The sequence below is a fragment of the Protopterus annectens genome, chromosome 16.part0 (genome assembly GCF_019279795.1).
Source record: "Protopterus annectens isolate FY-2018-M chromosome 16.part0, PAN1.0, whole genome shotgun sequence".
NCBI classification, from domain to species: Eukaryota; Metazoa; Chordata; order Ceratodontiformes; family Protopteridae; genus Protopterus; species Protopterus annectens.
The window spans coordinates 624435269-624450414 of record NC_056750.1 but is presented as its reverse complement, the minus strand read 5'-3'; the positions used below and the strand labels follow the sequence as shown (position 1 = coordinate 624450414).

Sequence of the window (15146 nt, the reverse complement as noted above, 5' to 3'; positions counted from 1 at the left end):
GCCTTTACAAAAACTGCAAAATCTTGTTCAGCAGATTACTGAAATGATCCAAAACACACAAATAGCTTTTCTTCTGTATCAACTCCAAGAGTATCTATGGTGAAAGAGAAGCATGGCTTTTCTCCTAGTGAAATGGGCGCAATATTTAAAAAAAATACTGTAACAAAGACAGAACAGTTCCATACCTTTAAGTCATTGTGCACTGCATGACCAACTAAAGTTCTCCCTTGCAATATATGGGCCACTTCATTTTGGATAACATGAAAATCTTCCCCTAAAAGAGAACCAAAAAGGCGTTAAAATTCCATGGAAATTAGCAAACCTGGTAAAGAAGCTAATTTAAAAATTGCTCTCCGACGAGGCAAAATGGATGACATGTTTCAAACGTATATAATCTCAAAATTTCACAGTATGTGATTTTATTATGCAACAAATACTTAATATTTCATACAAGTATATTTGTTTAATTTACTGTTCGTTTGAAATATACAGACATGTACACTTGAAGATATATATATATATATATATATATATATATATATATATATGTACACACACACGCACAAATGCAACCAGCATATCCAACACCATGACCAAACATGGCACAACCCACAGACTCCCTGAAAGTGACATTAATCACCAGCTCTAATCCCAGCTCAGTTCACAAGGACAGCCACCATACTGCTACTAGCCATGGCTACGGCAGCCTGCATATCACTACTAGCCATGGGTAGGGCAGCCAGTTGTGGTAGCACCCAACCTGTTACTAGCTGGGGTTAGGTAACACCCACACAGTTACTAGCTATGGTAGCACCCATACAATTAATGTCTATGATAAGGGTAAGACCCATTCTATTACTAGCTATTATTAGGGTAGTAACCCTGTTATGAGCTATGGTTAAATGTCCAGAGGTCCAGCTGCAGTATTATGTGCCAAGTAGTAGTAGTGCACACAACGCTGTTAATGACTGTGCACCAAACAAAGGATTATTCTTTTATGGCTAATAACATTTTACTGTACACTGACACCAACCAAGCATTTACTGCATTTAAATTATATTTAAATGTTTAAACCTAAATTTTGTACATGATTAAAAAAAAAACAATAAGGGATTCAGTGTTGAACTAGAACACAGCAAATCCCACTTAAAAAAAAAACACTGGGCAATATGTGAAATACATGCTTAATTATTTATTTTTTATATATTTACAATTTTTTTTAGACTTAAGTGTCATGTGAGCTCCTAGATGACAAAATGAAATGGCTATGTGCAATAATCTTTCTTTTCCTAAACAGAATAAGGAAAAAATGTAAAGTTGAAATTAAGCACGTAAATGTAATCTTCTGAGTATTACATCCCTAGGCTAGATGAAAAAACAGAAAATAGAGTAGTCAAAATAAAATGTATTAACCATACATGACCCAAGTGAGCACTGCTGCATCTAACAATCATGTAGGCAAGACACAGCATTCATCTGACAACAGGATGTGCAGTTTGTGAAAGGCAAATATACGAAGCACTAGAATAGGTTTGCAATATAGTGCTCAAGTCAGAGATATTCTGTCAATGGTAGTCATCATAGCCATCAATAAATGACAATAATCAGATCATCAGAAAACACAAAGCTTACAAAGACAGGCTTACCTACTGAATAAGCTAGGCAATCTGACTATCAATTTTCATCCCATCCTAAGAACTGTCTCATATTTGTCCAATGAACTGTTAAAATTCTGTTTTGGAATGTACTACTCCTTCAGGTGGGTTGTTCCAATGATCAGTAATCTGTTTTATTAACCAAGACACCTAGAATATCTGCCAAGAATGGAGATTATGCATAAATTTAGTCCCAAACGTCCATATTTGAGCCCAATGATGAAGCGCAAAACATTAAACAAAAAAGTCAGGAAAGCGTAAACTCTACACAATGATTTACCTCTGGCACATTATGCCTACTATACCATGGCAAAACTAAGTTCTTGTGGGTAATAATTCTCTGATGATTTAAGTGTTGGGTGAGAGGAGCAGCACAAGTAACAGCACTCAGCTGCCCTAAAACTGAAAAGAAATGAAGGAATTTAACAGCAAATCCCTAAAGGTAGAAAAAGCTATGCATCAACTTCTGATCAAACACAAACAAATACAAGTGACTGACAGCAGTGCTTTGGGCCATCAAGAGACTCACCTGTGTGTGTGAACATTGTAAATTCACTATGTCTAGTAACATTCCATCGATTAACCCAAACTCAACAGTTGCCAATCAAGCAAAGAAAACAAACTTCACATGAGTAAGTGACCCATCCATACCAGAAAAATGCACTCCAAAATAAAGTAAATGTGAATGGACGTATGCGATCAGCCAATACTTTATTCCCGACACAAAAAGGAATAAATACAACCATTCGCATTTACTTAAAGTTCATTTGGACTGGTTGTTTTCTGGTGTAAATGACTTGCTCACTGATTAACTGATGTCACAGAATTTTTTTTTTTTTTTTTTTTAACAAGAAGATTGCAAGGGGGCAAGCCCCTCACACCCCCAACCACATTATTCAGGTGTACCAACTCTATTCCTGCTCCTAATTCCAAGCCTACACCACACCCTTTCCCATCTTTCCCCTAACAGTACCACTACACAAGATAAGCACAGATGCACACAACTCTGTCTCCTTACCAGCCCTCATTCTAAACCTAACCAGCAAACACTTGGGTCAAACTCCCACCCGTAATACTTAACTTGTCTCTTTCAGCAAAATGCAAATTTGGTAATACAGACATTCAGTAAAATAAATGTCTGGTAAAAGTAGTGCACAGTTCACTTCTTTAAAAAAATGAGCATTCTGCCATGTGAACTGCTACCAGCAAACGCAAGACAGACTCAGCCAAACTAAAGTCTTCATTATCTAGTACCTTAAAACTCCTGCAGTACAGGACTATGGGATATACGCAAATGAGTCTAAGGACATCAGTGTTTCAGTTACATGGTTTCTGAATGCCCATGGCTTTTATTTTTTAAATCTTTATGGGTACATTCAAGCTAATAAAGCCAACCACCACTAGCCACCGATGCACCATGTTTTACATTTTTTTTTTTTTTTTACTTTCTCACTACAGCATAAGTGGACTGTCAGCCTATAACTTTAGAAATACAGAGCTTAAAACCCAGCTTGATGTCCATAAAAATTAAAGTGTCTGCAAAATATAGCAAACATCCAAGCAAAGGTAAGCCAGTAACAGTCAAACGGACTGACCCTGCACTACAACCAAAGTCCTCTAGAATATGATTTGGCCCAGCTGACCCTCAACTTACTCCACTCTATGTCTATATGGAGTTTTGTATGTTCTACACTAACTGATCAGTCTAAATATTGTACTTAACATTCCTTTTATGACCTATGTCATGGCAAAAAAAAAAGAAAAAAAATCAAAGCAAGTCTTATAAGGACAGGTTCTCTAATCAAGTTAAACAAGTCACCCATGAGTAGGGCCTTCAATTATGTATTTCCAGTAAACAGGTAATAGCTTCTATACACATACATAGATACACACACACACACACACACATACATTATATATATATATATATATATATATATATATATATATATATATATATATATGGTATACTTTGATTCACTGAAAACTCATTTTACTGAATTTCAAAACAAACACTCGCAACAAATCACTGAAACGCATTTCACTGAATGCAAGTACTGTTGGGCAAATAAAACGTATATGCCCTTTTCCCCACTGTCATGCAGTCCTGGAGTTAGTATATATAGTTGGGGGGAGTGGGAGGCACAGCCCCCCACACTGGGTGGTGTGCGGTGCGTAATATCCCCCCAACCTACTTTTTGTTTTATATTGTTAGCTTTCAGTGAAATGAGACTCAAATATAAAAGCTAAGTAGGTGGGAGGCTATGCCCCACACACCCCCCCCTAACTATATATACCAACTCCAGGATCGCACTGCAGTGGGGAGGAGGGCATATACGTTTTATTTGCCCAACAGTACTTACCATTCAGTGAAATGCGATATATATGGTTTACTATCATAAATTCAAAAATCAGAACAAAACGTGTCTACATTTTCAAATTTATATATCGAAAATGAACATTTCCGAATTTTCCTAAAGTCGAAAACAGTTGTGTATTGTTGAAAATGTCGCTTGCGACATTTTCGGCAATAAACAGCACTCCCACCCATCCCGTAACTACCTACCTAACCAGCCTAAACACAGTTTATACAGGGGGGCAAGCCCCCCTTGCACCCCCCCCCCCTGTGGGGGCTGCGCCCCCCACACCCTGCCCAATGTAATATTCCAACTCCGAGATCGCACTACATTGAGGAAAGGGATGTATTTTCTTAACTGCATTATACCACGATCCCCTCACATGAGGGAACGTTAGAATTGCGAATGCACAGTCCATTCACAATGGTAACGTTCGCTCACATCACCTGCCGAAATATGAAGTATTCGAACATCTGTTCTTCGAATACTTCATAGCAGTGCACGTCGGCATTGTGATAGTAAACCATATATATATATATATATATATATATATATATATATATATATATATATATATATATATATATATATATATATATATATATATATATATATATATATATATATATATATATATTATGTATGTATGTATCCGTGTGTGAGTATATATGTGGGTAATTATTTATCTCATGCATACCATACATACATATGCACACACACATATACATACCTCCACTACTTTTATAGATTTGCAGGATCCTACTGAAACTTTGAAGACAACATCCAGGTTCTCATCAAAGGCAAATCTCAAAAATAGTGCAGTTTATGGGATCCTTGTTAAAGACAGCAATTTCAACTGTTTTGCATGCTCTACCACACCAAAAAACTAACACAACTCACTGCTTTTCTTTAACATCCTATGCATAAGAGTTGGTGCAATTAATTGCCTTTCAATTCACTGTCAAGTTAACTATAAATGTTTTGGTGGCTGACAGGGTTAAACCTTTGAGCTTTAGCTCCTGTGGTACAGGTTTGACTCCCTCAGCATTTATTTGCCTACTGTGTGACCTTGAGAAGTAAGTTAACTAGACATTGCTCCCAGGTCGCCCATGAAAAGTCACTGTCTGTCCAGTGGGCCTACAAATTGGCATTTTATTTATTTATTAAATACCATACTGAGTAGATGCTGACACTTTTTTGCAAAAAATAAGTATTAATAATAATAATAATAATAATAATAATAATAATAATGAATTAAACAATCTGTCATTTACCATGTTTTATATCCTTTGGTCTGATCCCACTGACAGCAGTTCTATAATCAGTCACTTTTTCTGTAGGTTTTACGTATTTATCATAAATGCATTTCCCAAACTGGTTTACGATAGAGACACGTGCTACGATACTGTCTTCTCCATCTGGTCCAATCCCCACCATCTCACAGTCCATTGCTACAGCTCTTGTTAATCTTAAAGACAAAAGTAGCAACATATGCTCATTAAAATGAAAAAAAAAGTCAAAGAAGAGAAAGACAGTCTAGAAGTAACACTTCAACAAGATAGCCATCAACGTCAGGGGTATCAAACCTTTTTTCATCACTTTCTGAAAGGCAGTTAACTTCAGTTCTACCAAAAATACTATGGTCCTTATTTTTTAAATAAGATTTGCAAGGAGTTTAAATAAATGACCTTTTCAGCAATCTTGCTTGGAAATAAAAAAAAAAAAAAAAAAAAAAAAAAAAACTTATAAGGTTTCAAAGGAAATAAACAGAGTCAGGATTTTCCGTAATTCTCAGCATATCTGGTGATCTTTGTAATGAACAATGGCTGGGATTTTCTCTTATGGTGATCTTTCCTTAGCATGAAACTTGTACTGCCCAGTTTTGGTACACAAAAGAACACACAAATTTCCTGCCAGCACATGCCACAACTTTGCTTGCCACAGCTAGATAGCATGACTAGCCTCATTTCCAAAGTTATGATCTACACTGAAAAAACTTAACTTGCCAAACACACTGGGACATCCATCTTAAAGGCAGAAGTAGGGGCCATCCAAATACAAGGGGGGGGGGGGGGTAAAGAGTGCAAGTAGTACTAACTGCAGGGGCCTTTCAAATATTAACGGATATGAGTACTCCCATACCCACTAACATTTACTGACAGAACTTGTGTAAATAGCACTGGATTTGAGGAGTCCCACGCAGTTTCTATAAATAGCTCCCTTGAAGGCAAAAGCCAAAGAAGAAGGTCAGACGTCTGAAATATTAATTCACAAAACAATGCTTGGTGAAAGTGGAAATCACTGACAAGTGGCCATGAAACAAATTCATACATGAGACAGTCTTCAAATAAACAATGGACGCTAACATACTTGTAACGAAGAGGTCTTTGACATTAATAAGCAGAGGCCTTGGACAACAATAACCAACAGGAGGGTTAACCACCTGGTAATGCAGTACTGTGCACTGAGCAACACTAAGATTTTTTGTTTTTACTTAAATCTGTTTGCCATAGTAACATACTCATCCCAAATGGACACATTTTAGTCACAGCCTAGGTACAAAGGACAAATTACTACAAAAAAAAACATCAACACATGCAGATTCAAAGAATCAGGATAATCGAAAAGCATAGATAACATATAGAAGCAGCCCATAAACACAGTACATCAAAAGACATGTGTGCAGGTGAGAATGAAAAATGTTCATATTCACTATACCTTTACATAGGATTGAGAAAAAATTAGGTTCGTATAGCCAGAAACAAATACTTTATACATTAAATCTTGTGCAGGTGAGGCAGGATGCACCTAAGTGTAAAGCACTCTGAATTTAAATAGGATTTAGAATAACTGAATTGAATGGAGGACCTCATCCTTACTGGAAAATAATCCAGAAATTCATATAAAGAGAAACCCGACTCCCAACGTCTCAAGGGTTGGAGAGTCTGGGCTATTACTTAAGATGCTGATAATTTATTACTGAAAGAAGACTTATAACATTGCATCTGCAAACCGATTCTTTCTAAAAACAAACATGTAGTCCAAGGGAAATTAAAGGACTCCTAAGGAATACCTGAAAAAAGTCACACTGTGGAGCGAATACATCAGAGAACAGATTAAGCCAGAGGCAACTGGATGAACAGCACCTCCCATAACAATGATGGAAGGGATTTTTGGCAGTATTCAAAAAGGACAACCAATATAAATCAGGGAAGAGAGAGAGTCTAGAAGCCTTCCGAAGAGTTATGTTGAAAGGCACATTGGATAATTAATGAATTTCCGCCAAGAAAGGGTAAGGAAATATCTTGGGGACGTTTAAAAATCACGGAACCGCTTGCACTAATGTCTCCTAAAAACAGTACCTGGACTAGTTGTTCTGAATCATTTTGAGATTTTTCATAGACAATTTTGGAAACTATGGGAGTTCTACCTTAAGACTTAGTATGGCCCAGTGAAGTGTATGGGTAGTATACATCTTCAACACGGGAGTAATCCAAGGCAAGCTCTTGTAAACTTGCTAGGGAGGGTAAGGGGAATTGACCATGAAATTGTATACAGTGAAAGATAGAGTTATCTAACTAGCTAGACAGTCACAGTTTCCTTTGGCAATGAAAAGAAGCAGGAGTAAGTTCTGAATCCTCTGTTTGGATGAGACTTCTTGGATTGGTCCAAGCGTCCAGATGCAATGAAAAACCGACCCCTGACTGCCTCCAGAGATGGACAGTCAGGCAGCACTTCAGCAGCAGTAATAGGGTTTGAGAGAGACCGGTTCTCTAAACCCGATTCTGTGGACTCGTTCTGCCTCTGGACATCTATCATTAAAACTTTATCCACTGGAGGAAGAGTCCCTGCAATGACCCTGAAAAAAAAATCTGGAATTTTTGGAACCAGGCCGCTGATATCTAGAAAAGGTCCACTGGGGGAGTAGAAAACTCTATCCACACAACAGATGTGCCTTTTTTCCCCGTTTACTGCAAGTAAGAGTGTAGTTGTCAGATGACACAAACCCAGAAGAGACACTGAAAAGGTCACTGACAAAAGATATCTTGAGGAGTTCTGCAAGTCACAAAGCCTCACCCAGGCATGTCTTGTAAAAGCAATGTCAGAAATGGCTGTCTGTGAGGTGCCCTTCACCGAGTGGGAGATGAGCCTCAAGGAAGACTTCGCCACAGAAGCAACGGTAGCCAGTTGGGGGGGGCACTTTTTCATTTTTGGGTCCTCGACCGACATGGTCTTTGTAAGACAGAGTGGGCGATTCCTTGATCAAGTCCACCTGCAAGTGAGCGAGATGGGCCAAATAATTCAAGGACTTCAGAGCAAGGGTAGCAGAGCTGTACATGCTCTTACTAAACCCATCCATCGCTCAGGACTCCCTGTTCAGTGGGTGGACAGAGGAGTTCTACTCAGCTAATTCCTTTCTGGTGGCTGCTGCCACCATGAGGATATCAACAGGAGTACCTCCGGTCCAACGTGGTGTATCCTCAGGGGGTACTTGTACACCTAGGGGAAATATCCTTTGGAAATTAAGCAGGCAGGGGGGATGGACATCCCTGCATGAGGCAAGTCCTTTCACCGAAGCAGATGAGGATGAATGACTAAGAGAAGTAAAGAATCTGGCCGCCGCGAGCCACAGCTTCCAGGAAAGAAGGTATCGCTAAACTTTGAAATCTGGCAACAGAAAGAATGGAGCATTCCATATCAGTGGATGTCATGGAATCTTGACAGAGTTGGGGGGGGGGGGGCAAAGGTCAGGAAAAAAAAAAAAGAGTTGCCGGAATAAATTGCTTCAGCATGCATTTCTGTAAAGAATGCAAAGCCTGCTGTCATTAGAGACATAATCCCCAGATCATCCCAGTGGTTTTGCCAGGAAAAAAAAAGTTTTATGAAAAGTGTTGGAAAGTACTGGGAGCAGGTATCCAATACTAAAACCAATAACCCAAAGAATCCGAAATGTGCACATGATCAGAACAGAAGTACTGTAGTGCAATAGCTCTAGATCTGAAGTGTTGGATCCGAGAAAGGCCCAGTTCTCGTTGAATACCTATTATCTGTCAGAACTCTGAGTGGGTGCTTGCCATTGTCTGCCTCTAAACGATCCTTGAGATTGCCCTCTACCCCTCGGCGCCTGTATTTACCTCTTTGGTGTCTGTCCGTGGCTGGAAAGGACCAATTTTTTGAAGGCCAATTTCTACTGAAACGTGGAGGTTGTACCTGTAGGAAATTTTTCACTGTTTGCATTGATTTTGCCTTTTCCTCCATTTTCTTTAATACCTCCTCAGCTTTAACACCAAACAATACATTGTTTTGCAGAGGTGCATCCAGTAATTTAGCTTTGACATGATCTGGTAAGGTTTGCTCTTTGAGCCAAGCATGTCTACGTATGACTGATCCTGTAACAGCAGCTCTACATGAGGCCTCTAAAGCATCAAAACCACATTGCAAGGTATGTTTACCCACTTGTTCTGCACCATGTAACAAATCCTGCAACTCCTTCAAGTCTGGTTGTTCAGGTTGCTGACATTTTGCTATTCAACTGTGATAACAGAAACTGTTGGTACGTTAACATATGGAACTGACAGTTTAATGCCCTCATGGTTAAGGTGGCCAAGGTGTATACCTTTTTCCCCCCACCTTTCTAAAGCTCTGGAATCTCCCTCTGAAGGTAATGGATTTTTAGCAGTGGAGGCCTCAATTCCCTTAGGACCCTGTGAAATAGTTTCTGGGTCAGCCGCATGACTTTTGTATAGGAATTGGTGTGAATCAGGAACCCGGTAATACCAGTCAGGCTTGACTGGAGCTTGAGGTAAAGAATCTGGGTTTAAGGCAGGCCTCCGAATACACATCATCTAGTATATGTAAGACAGTAGGTATAGCCAGAGGCCTGTGCTGAGGGAGCAAGAGGAAATCCCTAAGCCTTTTCTTGGAGTCTGAGTACTCTTGGCCTTCCCAGTGGAAGTGTTCCCCTCAAGGTAGGTAAGGTTTCTCCAAAGGAGTAATCCTCGGGGGGGGGGGGGGGCAAAGGGAATGGACTCCTCTGCATCAGAATCTTCAAAAGGGGAGTATGAATGTTCCTGGTCTTCAGAATGTTCTGAAATAATGGAGGCCTGGTCTGAGGAAGGGAATTCTTCCTCTACTCTGGGCCTTTTGTCCGGGGTTGGGGGGGGGGGGTTGAGCACCCCTGATAAGAGTAATCAAATCTTCAGCCATTTTGAACATCTGCTTTTTAGGCATGGGGCCTTGAGAGGGGCCCTGTGGAGATTGTCTTTTAGTATACATAGCTGCTTTAGACTTAGTGAAAGCCTTGTTGGAAAAAGAAGAGGAAGGCCTGAAGACACCTTGAGAGGTGGCAGGCCTGTCTGAACTCTGAGTATCACCGCCGAGAGTGGCTTCCGTATCTGTAGTCGGGGTGTGGGCCAAAGAGCCTGCGACCACGGGCACAGAAGACACCGCCAAAGAAGTGTCATCGGTAGTCAGGGGCTGCGTAGGCACCTCGCTGAGAACCGGACCACCTGTAGTCGGCTTTGGCGTGGTGTCAGAAGCCATGGACCTCGTATGTCGGTCCTTATCTTTGCGTCTTTTACTCAAAACTGGAGTCGGAGTATCCGACGACATAATGTAATTAAACTTTTTGCCAAAATAGTGTTGGACAAACTCTGCCCGACGCTTAATAGTGCGTCTGTTGAATGTATCACAAAAATGACAGGACGAGACGTCGTGGGCTGGGCCTAAGCAAGGAATGCAGAGGGAATGAAAATCCATATGAGGTATTTGCTTCCCACATGAAATGCAATTATTAACTTTGTCTGACATTGGTCTGAGGCAAGAAAAGTTTCCCCAACTGGGTACTTAGCTTTCAAGAAGACTTTGGTTGAAAAATATTCGTAATCTCAGGAGCTGGCCGACTGGCACTTGCGAACTGCTTCTGCTTCGGGCACCGCGTGGCAAGAAAGACTGGAGAAAATGGCATTGGCTGGTTCTTTTATACCCCTGTCGCACTGACGTCATTGAAGAAGCGACTACATCCGACGCCGGACCTAGACTTTGGAATTCAGCCGACCGAGGACCCGCCTGACGGCAGGAAAACCCATCTGTTATGACTGTAGCTGTATGCACGATGAACATCTTCAGTGTTCTCCCACTGACAACACTGTTACATTCCTGGAAACAGTCGAGAGAGAGAGAGAAACCTGCACAGGAAGAATCACAAACTAAGCTCTCCGCTGAGTCTGAATCAGAATTCTGAGGAGAAAACCCTCCATCTGTCCCTTCAACTTCCAGCTCAGACTCAGAATCTTGAATCTCTTCAGGAAAATGGGCATCCCTCTTTCTTTTACAAGAAGGATTACTAGCAAGACCCAGTAAAACCCTCCCATTTAAGGAAATTTGTGGGGTAGTAGATACAGGTTTAATTTTTATTTTTGACAGAGGTAAACAGATATATTAATGGCAGCAGCACCTTACCGAAGGACGGGCACAACATTCTGACAAAACAGACAAGTCTTCTCTGTTCCCTTCCCCCAATGCCAAGCGTCTCTCTCCCTTGCCCACTAAGAGGCACAAACAGCCACAGAAAACATGGCTAACCCCAAGTGCACAGATGTTGTAGATGCTACTCCAGAGGGATCGGAGGTAAAAGTTGAGTGGTGTGTAGTACAACTAATGGCCACAGCACAATCCCCCAGCTAGATCGAGGCAAATTGTTAGCCTGTTGTGGTAGCAAAGGCTGTTTGCTTAACTTTTTCTTTTAGGGCTGGAAAAAGGACCAACCATGGGACCTGTAGCTAGTTCCAAGCTCAAATTGAAAATGTTGCCAATTTCCCAGTGAACACAAGCAGCAAAGCCAGAAAAAATGTAGTCTTTGAAAGTGACTTTTACACACACAAAACAGAGTAAAAAGTACTTAAACACTGTCAGCCCCCAGAAAAGTAAAATAAAAACAATTTATCCACAGAAAACGGTTTTCAATCGCTTTAAACAACTTTGAAACTGACAGGAAAAAATTGTGCACTCGTAATTACAATACCAGTCTTACGACACTCCCTTAAAAACAAACTCCTAGCTTAAAAATAACTTTTTTGAACAGGAAAGTATAACATCTTGAAAATGGAATTTTCCCCAAAAGAAAATTACATGTCCAGCAAAGGAACAGCTCATGCCAACCATTGATCCTTGAAAGCCTCAGAGGCACATATCCTTCGATGGCAGGAAAGCTCTGAAGAAATTTGTGCCCAAACCTCATGTTTAATCAGCTCAAGCTCAATGATGCAATTAGCCCCAAAGTTTGGAAGCTGGCCAGCTCTTACATCCAAATACAGGCTATAACTCCATACAGCTAAGGCTGCTGCAGCAGCGGTCATGATGATGAACATCAGCTTTAAATTCTTTACTGGCTCTAGAATGATTAAATAACCTCTTACAGACTATAAACCATTAAAAAAAGGACAAACTTTAACTTAGAAAAGAACAAAAGCTTATTAATGCTTCAAGCTCCAGACAACCACTGACAAAATTAATACACTACACCAGCTCAAAAACTAGTCACTTTTTTATAATGTTTAGAAGACTAACATCAGAATCCATCCACTAACGATCCTCACGCATCATTCGTATAAAATGATCTATTTAGACCACACCCATCACGTCGCCACAACTCATATGCTCACCAGTCACCAAGCTACTGTTCTAGTCTATGAACAGGAACTGTCCCAGTAAACAACACGTTGCATGGTACTTCAAAGCTTAAAAATATGGAGAGCTTGGCTACCATAGGGAGAGGAATAGTTAAGGGCCGACTGAAATTACCAGCAGAGCAGGTTCCAGAACTAGACATCATCTTCACTGCAGGCAGTGATGACAACTCTTCTGTTTGTAATTACTTTTCACCACTTGTAGGACACTAATACCAGAAGTTCTATCAGCAAAAATATCATCAACAACAGGCCTGAAGTTATTGCAAAGCTCTTCACCACTACCACTGACTTCACTGGAGTCATCACTGGGACCATGACAATCTACTCATTTACCTTTATCCCAAAAAGGAAGGAGCTTTAAAACTATGACAATGAAACAAAGATTGGAAGACTTGGGGCAATAATCCCTTCACCACCTAAATATGACATTTCTACCTTGGTCTGGACAGCCCACAAGAGACAACAAAGAAAGCTTTCTGAAGAGAAACTTTTAATTTTCTTAGAAATTACCACACACAAATGACGCTCTCACTCTTTTTTCTTTCTTCTTTTTGAAACCCAAGGAAGAAAGCTTTCTACTAGACATTCTTTCCCTTGTAATTTTAAGTCCGTCATGGACAATTTTTTGAACACTGAAAAATATGAAGGTCTCTCCAAACACCATTATATTGGGCAACTTCAACTACCCAAACATAGACTGGGAGCATTACTCTAGCTCCAACACCCTAGCCCAAAGGTTCCTAGAATTTATAAACTCAAATGCTATGGAACAACTTGTTACCACTCCCACAAGAGGGGAAAACGTACTGGAACTGATAATCACCAACATGGGGACTCTATGCTCCAGGCCAGAAGTGTATTCCTCATTGGTAAGATCAGACCATAAACTAATCTCACTGGACATTCCACATCCCAACTCCACCCACTGCCCTGAAAACCACAGTGAAAAAAGTACAGTTTTGTACCTACCATAAATGTAGATGTCCGAACTGGATAGCATCTGCAGTCATAACAGCTGGGTTGTCCTGTCTTCCAAAGTCCGGTCGGGGCTGATGTCGCACTTCACCCTCTCTGTGGGTCTAAGGCATCAGCCGACGCCATTTTCCTCAGTGTTTCTTGCCCCAGATGCCAGAAGCCCTCTTGAAGGCTGAAATTTTGGATAGATGCCAATGTTTCCAAAAGGAAAGAGGTAAACACAAACACAAGCATGTATGTACATATATACAAACAAATACACCATAGAAGACTCCCCCCCATTAGCTAGCTATTAAGAGGGTAAACACCCTAGGAGTACCTCAGAGGGAAGGAGGGAGGGACTGCAGATGCTATCCAGTTCGGACATCTACATTTATGGTAGGTACAAAACTGTACTATGTCCTTCATGGATGCATCTGCAGTCTACCATAGCCAACTAGGGAGGAGGGAAAGGTGGGTTTTGGTGGGTTTAGGATCCCTTTCAGTACAGCGGTGGCAAACCCTGCTCGGGATCTTGAATATAGAGGCAAATTATAATGCTTGAGGTCCAAGTAGCCGCCTCAATAATGTCTTTGGTAGCCACAGAAGGCTGTGGTAGTGGCTGTTGCCCTTGTAGAATGAGGTCTTATGTTCTGTGGAATTGGTTTTCCATGGAAGGAGTAATTCCTATCCATTTGGAGATTGTCTGTTTTGAGATAGCTTTTCCTTCCCTTCCTGTTGCATAGGCCACAAAGAGTTGGTCAGACTTTCTGCTGCTTTTGTCCTGTCCAGGTATGTCTATGCACATCCAAGGTGTGCAGAATTCTTTCCCTCTGTTTTGTGGGTTGGGAAAGAAGGTAGGTAAGTGGATTGCCTGGTTTAAAGACACTCTGGATACCACCTTAGGCATAAAGGTTGGATTAGTCCTCATGGACACCCTGTCCTGGTGGAAGATTAGGAAGGGTTGCACTGCCATTAAGGCCTGTAGTTCTGAAACCCTCCTTGCTGAAGTGATTGCCAGTAGGAAAGCAGTTTTCCATGTCAGGTGCTGTAGTTCTGCTGTTGCTGCTGGTTCAAAGGGTGAAAGTGTCAGCTTTTCTAAATTTAAGTCCCAAGCTGGCAATGGTGGTTTCCTCGGAGGTTTTACATTCTTGATTCCCCTGAGGAACTGCCTGAGCAACGGGTGTGAGAAGACAGGTTGTTCAAAGCTGTATTCTGCTGAAATAGCTGATGCATGTATCTTGATGGAGGAGTAGGACAGGCCTGAATGGAGAAGTTCGGCCAGGTACTCCAGAATGTTAGGCATATCTATGTTTGACACATCTTTTCCTATTTCAGAACTCCAAATGACAAACCTTTTCCATTTTCCAGCGTAGTTCCTTCTTGTTGAAGGTCTCAAGAATAATGTCTTTAACTCTTTGGGAAAGTTCTTGATTAGCTGCTGCTATGTGATGTTCCATGCAGTCAGTTGTAAGGTTTTCAGGTTTGGA

General features: G+C 40.7%; 1 protein-coding gene across 3 annotated transcripts in view; it reads right to left on the bottom strand.

The window, feature by feature from the left end:
• REXO4 (REX4 homolog, 3'-5' exonuclease) overlaps positions 1-15146 on the bottom strand; it is a 247492-nt gene that overhangs the window by 74669 nt on the left and 157677 nt on the right. For all 3 annotated transcript variants that reach the window (XM_044058230.1, XM_044058229.1, XM_044058232.1), the window contains 2 exons: positions 5287-5480; positions 186-274 (listed from right to left, as the gene is read on the bottom strand). In XM_044058230.1, the coding sequence (XP_043914165.1) occupies positions 186-274; positions 5287-5480 (283 nt within the window). The remainder of the gene's footprint in view (positions 1-185; positions 275-5286; positions 5481-15146) is intronic.